Source organism: Grampus griseus (assembly GCF_964374135.1).
Source record: "Grampus griseus genome assembly, chromosome: 21".
Lineage (NCBI taxonomy): Eukaryota > Metazoa > Chordata > Mammalia > Artiodactyla > Delphinidae > Grampus > Grampus griseus.
The window spans coordinates 33,350,866-33,360,147 of NC_139015.1; the positions used below are offsets into that span (position 1 = coordinate 33,350,866).

A 9,282-nucleotide genomic window follows, 5' to 3' on the forward strand; every position below is an offset into this window, starting at 1 on the left:
TATAGTGTATAGCAGCGGTCCCCAAGCTTTTTGGCACCAGGGACTGGTTTCGTGGAAGACAGTTCTTTCACGGACCGGGGATGGGGTGGGGCTGTGGCGGGAATGGTTTGGGTGGTAATGTGAACGATGGGGAGTGGTCCACGGCCTGGGGGTTGGGGGCCCCTGGTGTATAGTAAACCTTTACTTTGTAGTGGCTTAAGTTTCTTAAAATATTGTTGCTACTGTAGAGGCTTAAGTTTCTTAAAATATTGTTGCTACTGTAGATTGAGAAGAACTCAGATTTCATGATGTCTAGGAAGCTTTATTTTAAAACTATCTCATTAAATTTTAGATAACAGTCCCCAGATGCCATGTTACTCTCGTGCAGGGTTTGGGCCAATGAGTCTTTGTTGTCCTGTGCATTACAGCATGTGTGGCTCCATTCTCAGCCTTTATGCCCTATATCTCAGTAGTAGACCCCACCCCAGCCCAAATCACCCCCAGCTGAAAACTGCTGTAGCATACAAAATGCTGTTATAAGATCTAGAAATTTCTGAATTGGCATGAATTTCTATATTCTATCCATAAACCTCTTTTCTGACTTTGTCTAATTTGTCTCAGTGTCTTGTTTGAAATTTGAATATGTTTATTATCTTTATAGCCTGATGAGATCATAGTCATATTTTAATTATAAAAGTTGTTTGAACAGCTCCTAGGAAGAGCTGATTTCATGGTACATCTGCCTTTCATCTCCCTTGCCCTTACTTCTGCTTGGATCAGGGCAGTTGGCTCTAATTTTATCTGTTCTATATATAGGGTTCTGGTGATTTAAATTTTTAAAAAGCACACACACACAGTCTCCAATCTAGTGTCCTATCTTAACTCTCTTCTCCAGGCTTCTTTCTTTATAATATTCATAATTTTCATAATGCTGAATGAGTTTATTATTACTTTCTGTGAAAAAAAATGCTGTTAAAACAGCACTGCAACAAAACTAAGATTACTAAACTTTAGTCAGTCACTAATTTGAGCAAGTGTATAGTGAAGCAAAGTTCTGTAACTCCCTTGGAATTTTTTGTAACTGGATCTAAATTACAATTAATAATCTGGTTAAGGGGAAGAGAAAAGTAGGGAGCGTCCATTTGGAATGGAATAACATCATAGTTTGCAGGTACTCTTGTTTTGGAATATAAGAAATATGCTGTTGTTGGTTTCTTATTTTTATTCTTTGTCTATATAATCTCCATGCTTGTCTGTTTTTTATTATAGCTTCCAGGATTATTTAGTTCTCCTTTTTCAATGAGTAATGATTTTTCTGGCGTAAGTAGATCTTAGACATTTTCCCCAAGATTGCTTCAGCGAAAAAAGGACAGTCTCCTTGTTGTAGCTGACATCTCCTTCAGAGGGCAGTCTCCAACATTAACTTCTTTTCCATTTGTGAACTGAGCCTTCGTATTACTTTGTAAATAAGAATTGACCATTGCAGCCACGAGGGAGTCTCTAACTCAGATATAACCTAGGGAGGTACCAAGTCCACCAGCAGAGATAAGTGAAAGCTCATGTCCAGGCTCTGCCACCACCATAGGAAGACTGTTTCTCATTATTGCACTGCTCTTGCAGAGTTATACACGTTTATTTGTGGTCTTTTTCTTACAGGTACACTCTGGAAATGATCAAACTAGTACCACATAATGAAAGTGCTTGGAACTATTTGAAAGGGTAAGAGGTTGTTTTTGCTTTTTTTTTTAACCTCCTAACATGAGTCATCTTGGAATATGTTCCATAATCAGATTCCAAAAGGACACTAAAGAATTTTCCATTTTTCTGGATCTAAGAGCAGAAGTGTAATAGCGTTATGATAACACCTAAGAACAGTACCTTCTACCCTTTCCTTAACCTCCCAGGCACATACCAGCACAGTTTTTAGAATAGTCCATGAGTAGACAGTGACACAATTTTAACTGCATTTATGAATCCTGGGGTCTTTATGTCACAGAACGGAACACACACACCAGTTTCTGTTCAGCTCAGGATCACGGGAAGACAAGACAAATCACTTAGAAACAGATTGCACAGACACATAGCCACCCTTTCCGTTGTCATTTCCGGAGATCTCCTGTTACAAGTCTCACTCCTTAAATCAGCAAGGTTTCTCTTGCCACTGACATCACCCGGCTCCTTGTCAAACTTAAGGGTCTCCAAGGAAACAGGCCCAAAATGCACAAAGCATGGAGCTCAGTCACATTTGGAGATCTGTCAGCGGTTGGGGCCTATAATATCTGGAGAGCTAAAGGGATGAATAACCATCTCAAGACACAGAAATGTCTCTCCTGTTTTTTTCCTTCACTTTTAATTTTAAGAAAATGGAGTTTTTTTCCTTTAATTTTGTATGTTGCAGTTTGACTTACAAATGATTATTTTTAAACTTCATTATTCTTTTTAGCTAATTTTACCCAGCTCTTAATTATGTATGATAAAGCTCACATTTAATTTAAAAATTTCATTTCATTTCAACCTCATTCAAAATGTTTCCTTTTCTTGCTTATATTACAGGGGTCATTTTCTCTTGATCTTTCTACTATTTTTGTTCTTCCCTCTAAAAATTGGGAATAATTTTTTTTTTTTTTTTTTAGGATTTTGCAGGATCGTGGTCTTTCCAAGTATCCCAACCTGTTAAATCAATTACTTGATTTACAACCAAGTCACAGTTCCCCCTACCTAATTGCCTTTCTCGTGGACATCTATGAAGACATGCTAGAAAACCAATGTGACAACAAGGAGGACATTCTTAATAAAGCATTAGAGGTAAGCTGGCAGGACTCAGCGATTTCTTCTTGGAGTCTCAAAGCTGGGTCTGCCCAGCGACACGAGTATTCATGCCCCTTTCAACACAGCCACTCAGAATTCCGTGCAGGGCTATTCTGCTGTTTAGGGTGACACCCATATCACTAGTGCACATAGTATGTGACTCTAGTGGTGTATCTCATTTGATCACGACCTGAATGAAACTGTACTAGTCCAAATGCATTTGCCCTAGGGATTGAATTACACATTTCCTTTAATGAATTTTTGTTGTTCATTTTCAGTTATGTGAAATCCTAGCTAAAGAAAAGGACACTATAAGAAAGGAATATTGGAGATATATTGGAAGATCCCTTCAAAGCAAACACAGCACAGAAAGTGACCCACCTACAAATGTACAGCAATAACACCATCTAGAAGAACTTGATGGGATGCTTTTATTTTTCTAAGAGACTCTAACGCAGGAGTTAAAAACCAGAGCGATCATCCCCTTTGCCTGTGGTGTGAAACGTACATTACACGGGCACTGCTTTTTAACATGAACCCAGTGTGATGCTCCTGGGGTGCTAATGCTGTTCAGCCTGGTTCTGAGTGATTTGATTCTTGTTAAGCAGAGTGATTCAGGGGAGGGAGGAGAAACAGGAAGTCCCCAGAGGAACTTGGTAGCCTTTCAGCATTCACTGTAACCCCTTAGCAGCAACTGCCCTAAACGGTGTATGTGTCAGGATTTGCAGCGTTAATGTTTGCAGGCAACGCGTATGTGAAGGATGTGAGTCACTTACATTTCAGTTCAGAAAGCAGGGAGTGCAGTTGTTACATTAGAGCTGCTCTGCCACACTCACAGTATCTTGCTATCACTGTAACCAACTAATGCCAAAAGAATGGTTTTGTAATAAAATTATAGCTGTATCCTGAAACAATTGCCATAGTGGTTTGACTTTTTTTTTTTTTTTTTTTTTTTGCGGTACATGGGCCTCTCACTGCTGTGGCCTCTCCCGTTGCGGACCACAGGCTCCAGACGCGCAGGCTTAGCGGCCATGGCTCACGGGCCCAGCCGCTCCGCGGCATGTGGGATCTTCCCGGACCGGGGCACGAACCCGTGTCCCCTGCATTGGCAGGCGGACTCCCAACCACTGCGCCACCAGGGAAGCCCCTGACTTTTTAAATAGCATTTAACTATATACAGGGGACATTGTCTCGGCTTAGAAAAGCAATTGAGGAAGGATATATTGCTATAAAACTGAAGAAACCAGAAACATGACTATGTTAAAGGAAATGTAATTAAAATGTGAAGTGGTCAGTTCTTGACTACAAGCAACAGAATTCACTCAAGGTGGTTTAAAACTCACAGGGTTTATTGAGGTATATAGGTAGCTCACAGAATAATTACCCGATCTTCCGAAATATGTCCCAAAACCTCATTGCAGAACTGGAGCATCACATTGCTGTTGCCTGTGCTGGGATCAGGAACTGCTGAGTGAGGCTGCCAGCTCCATGTCCACCTCCACCACCTTCCACGCAGGCTCACCTGCTTCCCTTCCCACAGGACGTGGCTCCAAAGTAAAGGCTCGCTTTAGTGCATCTGATTGGAAAGAACCTAAAGGACATCGAACACCCTTAACTGCAAAAAGGAATCTGGGAAATGTAGTTTATAGCTTTCCAGCCTCTACGCTTCAGGAAGACTTGCTAGAAAGGAGTTGAAGGTTGAACAAGCGAGTTTCTGTGTACCTGCACGTAATTAAATCTCACCTTATCAATAAAGAATTTTTGTTCACTGTTCAAAGCACCAGACTATAACTAAAGAAATTATATAGAGTAGAACAGGGAATTCCCTGTCGGTCCAGTTGTTAGGACTCAGCCCTTTCACTCAGGGGCCTGGGTTCAATCCCTGATCAGGGAAGTAAGATCCTACAAGCTGCGTGGTGCAGCAAAAAAACCAAAAAAAAAAAAACAGTTATCTCAAGAATTCAGAAAATAACGATATATTTTTTAAAATATTTATTTATTTATTTGGCTGCACTGCGTCCTAATTGCAGCATGTGGGACCTTTAGTTGCAGCGTGTGGGATCCTCAGCTGCAGCACGCGAACTCTTAGTCATGGCATGCGGGATATAGTTTCCTGACCAGGGATCGAACACGGGCCTTCTGAATTAGGAGCACAGAGTCTTAGCCACTGGACCACCAGGGAATTCCCACAATATTTTTTTTAAACAAACTTTTTTTTTTCTGGCCATGCTGTGCAGTTTGTGGGAACTCCCAATAACAGTATTTTAATAATTCCTGGAGAAACTACCATATGACCCAGCAATCCCACTCCTAGGCATATATCCAGAGAAAATCATAATTCAGAAAGACACATGCACCCCAATGTTCACTGCAGCACTATTTACAATAGCCAAGACATGGAAGCAACCTAAATGTCCACCAACAGAGGAATGGATAAAGATGTGGCACATATATACAATGGAATATTACTCAGCCATAAAAGAACGAAATAGTGCCATTTGCAGAGATGTGGATGGACCTAGAGACTGTCATACAGAGTGAAGTAAGTCAGAAAGAGAAAAATATCGTATAATATCGCTTATATGTGGAATCTAGAAAAATGGTACAGATGAACTTATTTGCAATGCAGAAATAGACACACAGATGTAGAGAACAAACATGGATACCAAGGGGGAATGGGTGGGGTGGGATGAATTGGGAGTTGGGATTGACATATATACACTACTATGTATAAAATAGGTAACTAATGAGAACCTGCTATATAGCACAGGGAACTACTCAGTGCTCTGTGGTGACCTAAAAGGGAAGGAAATCTAAAAAGGAGGGGATATATGTAAGAGGGGATATATGTATATGTATAACTGATTCATTCTGCTGTACAGCAGAAACTAACACAACATTGTAAAGCAACTGTACTCCAATAAATTTAAAAAAACACTAATTAAAAGGAAGGCCAGTCTGATTAAAAACAAACAAAAAAACCCAAAATAACTAGGATAATGGTGAAAAAAAAATTCCTGGAGAAAATATACTTTGTGGGTATTTAACATTTTACATGTCAGTTTTTGTTTTTAGACTCCAAAAATCTCTGAATTTATATTTGAAATTTTCATAAAGTGTCATCCCTATGTAGACAATTTCAAAGGTGTCATAAAAAAAATTGTACAGAAAAGTTTTCATAAGATGGCATTTACTCTCAGAAACTACCTTGTCAGTGTACCCAAATTGATTAGATTCAGGGCTGCTGACTCAACAAAGCTCGTAAGAGACTTTAATAAAAAGCATAATGGCAGTTTACTAATTTACACTGAGAAATGTAACAGGCGGACCAAGCAATTGCACCAGCCTAGCCACTTAGCATTTTCTGCCTGAAGTTTAACTAGGTGGCAATTCATTTATCACAAGGTTGCTTAGTGAGTATGGAATCAGGTGAGGAGGCCCCATGATTCAAGTGTATAATGACTTATTTTGATGATCCTAATGAGGGTCATCTGATGGGCAGCTGAATACAGAGACCTGGCAGTGCACTTTTTTCATTGGACTAACAATTAAAATGTGGTCTGTGGAGGGGCTGTTAGCTCAAAATTATTTATCCAATAATACTTTCACTGTGTTGCTATCTGCACTGCTGGCGCATAAACAGTGGGTCAGACTGCTGGTGCCTTAGCACAAATCAAGGCAGTGGTACTGAGTACTCATTGTTTTCTTCACTGCCATGCATTCACTGAACAATGCACTTGATGAATCAGTAATTATATATTTTATTCACAGTACTCACGGTCTCTTCAGTATTTTGTGTGACTGAATGGAAGTACGCCTAAACTTCTTGGTTGTCTTGAAGAAAAGCATTTGTGCAATTGTGTAAGTTGTGGCCCAAACAGGCCACTCTTCTTGGAATGCCATTTGTACTTGAACAACTGAGTGTTTATTGCCAATCATAAAATTTGAGTTTTTGAGGGAAAATTTTAATCTACCACAGTCAGCTTGACAGCTTCCCGCTACCTTCTGATGAAATCAAAGTGATGATATTAATGAATTATTAATTCATTATTAATTATTGAATCAATAATGAATAGTTAAATGTATCCACAATTGGTGGATCCGTATAGTTTAATGGAACAATATTTTCCAAATGACCCATCTATGATATTATCATGAATGCATAAACAATCCATTCACATTACCAGATGTAACAGAACACAAAAAGTACATTGATAAGAGTTGCAGATTCCACAGTGCAACTAACCTTTGAGAAACCACCACTTGTCGAATTTTGGTGTAGTATTGGAGAATATCCACAACTTCTTAAAAGACTCCTAAAATACTCCCTTTCTGACTATATATCTGTGTGTATGAGTGGATTTTCTTCATGTACTTCAACCAAAAACACCATATTCCAACAGATTGAATATAGAAGCAGATAGGAGAATCTGGAAATCTTCTATTAAGTCAGACGAAAGAGATTTGCAAAAATGTAAAACTGCCATTTTCCTGGTTGGTTTTTTGGAAAATGTAAGTTTCATAAAATGTTATTTTTGTTAACATGTAATGGGTTTATTGCTTTATTAATGAATTAAAATTTTAAAATCTCAAATATAGCAAATAGCACTAGCTTGGACCCACATAAAGGAAATCTGGAGCTAGAGGAGAGAGTAAGATCTCTGCCCTCAGGGATCCCAATTTTGAGAGAGACCAACAGTATGCTACACCCCTCAGTACCCTGAAAATGTTTATTAGCTTGTTGAAGAAGTACTATTTGGGAACACAGAAGCAGGAGGGATTATCTTCCTGATGGAGTCAGGAAGGGTTCACAAAGGAGGACAAATTTCGTTAATTACATCCTTTAGTGAGGCCTTCAACTCAATTTTTTAATTGTTTATATCCCAGATATTAACTTATAAATTAGTAACAGAGTCCAGAAGTTTTCCCTCTGGAAGTTATGTTATAAAAAGCAATGTTTTTCAAAAAAAAAAAAAAAGGCAATGTTTTTCAAATTGGGTTGTAACCCATTAATGGGCAAGTCAGTGTGCATCGACAAGCTTTAAAAACAAAAAAGTATATATAATAGAACTTTCAACTTCACTGAATTCTCTCACATTTTATTTCTTTCCTTCTACTTGACTTGGTCCACTCTAGCTTTTTTGCCTAGCAATTATTGTGATATAATCGACAAGTAACACTGTGTAAGCTTAAGACATACAGTATGATGATTTGATACATATTGTGAAATGACTACCACGTTAAGATTAGTGACCAGATCCTTCACCTCACACTTGTGTGTGTGTGTGATCTCTCTTAGCAAATTTCTAGTGTACAGTACATGCTCTAATTTTTTAAGGTGGAAGCTTAGATTGATCCAAGCTTAGATGATGATTTTTCCCCAATATAAGCATTTAATGCTATACATTCTATTTTTATTCAGCTCAAAATATTTTCTAATTTCCCTTCTTGAGACATCCTCTTTCAGTCAGGGATTATTTAGAAGTGTATCATTTAATTGCCAAGTGATCAGAGATTTTCCTGTTATTCCCTATTATTATTATTTAGTGGTTACTCTAGGAATTATATAATACGTATTCAACTTTTTACAGCCTACTTATATCAATATTTTATCACTTCAATTGGCATGTAGAAACCTTACCACGGTATAGGTCTCCTCACCCCCACCATTTATGCTATAGCTGTCTTATACATTACCTATACTTACATTGAAAACCCCATCAGACAATTTTTTTGCATTCAACCACCAAACATATTTTAAAGAACTCAAGAATAGTAGTCTATTACATTTACCAAGAGATTTACTATTTTTGTTACTTTTCTTTCATTCCTGATGTTCCAAGTTTCCTTCTGGTATAATTTTCCTTTTGCCTGAAGAAATTTCTTTCAGCAGTTCTTTTAGATTAGTTCTGCTGGTTGCAAATTCTGTTTAGTTTTCCTCAGCTGAGAAGGTCTTTATTTCATCTTCATTCCTGAAAGATGTTTTCGCTGGATACAGAATTCTGAGTTTACAGTTCTTTCAGCACTTGAGAAATGTCACTTCCTGTCATTAGAATGGTCGTTCACCTACATGTCATCTCTCTCTGGCTGCTTGCAAAATTTTTGTCTTTAGTAATTTGATTTTGATGTGTCTGGCCATGGATGTCTTTGGATTTACCCTATTTGCTCAGCTTCTTGAATCTGTAGGTGTCACCAAACTTGGGATATCTTCAGCCATTACTTCTTCAAACATTTTTTCAGCCCTTTCTCTTCTGTGGGATTCTCAGTGCAAGAATGTTAGACCTTTTGTTATTGTCCCGAAGGTGCCTTTTGTTCTTTTTTCTTTCTTTCTTTTTCCTTTTTTTTTCCCTCTGTTGGTCAGATTAGATCATTTCTATTAATCTGTCTTCAAATTCACTGACTTTTTCTCTTGTCATCTCCATTCTACTATTGAACCAATCCAATGAGTTTTTTGTTTGGGTTATTATATTTCTCAGTTCTAGACATGGGCATTGG

At 38.2% G+C, this 9,282-nt stretch overlaps 1 protein-coding gene across 2 annotated transcripts in view; it reads left to right on the top strand.

Moving 5' to 3' along the window:
* The window catches only part of FNTA (farnesyltransferase, CAAX box, subunit alpha), a 30,253-nt gene extending 26,560 nt beyond the window's left edge, over nucleotides 1–3,693 (top strand). For both annotated transcript variants that reach the window (XM_082680573.1, XM_082680574.1), the window contains 3 exons: nucleotides 1,636–1,698; nucleotides 2,613–2,784; nucleotides 3,066–3,693. In XM_082680573.1, coding sequence (XP_082536699.1) covers nucleotides 1,636–1,698; nucleotides 2,613–2,784; nucleotides 3,066–3,188 — 358 coding nt within the window. In that variant the 3' untranslated portion in view covers nucleotides 3,189–3,693. The remainder of the gene's footprint in view (nucleotides 1–1,635; nucleotides 1,699–2,612; nucleotides 2,785–3,065) is intronic.
* The last annotated feature ends 5,589 nt before the right edge of the window (nucleotides 3,694–9,282 follow it).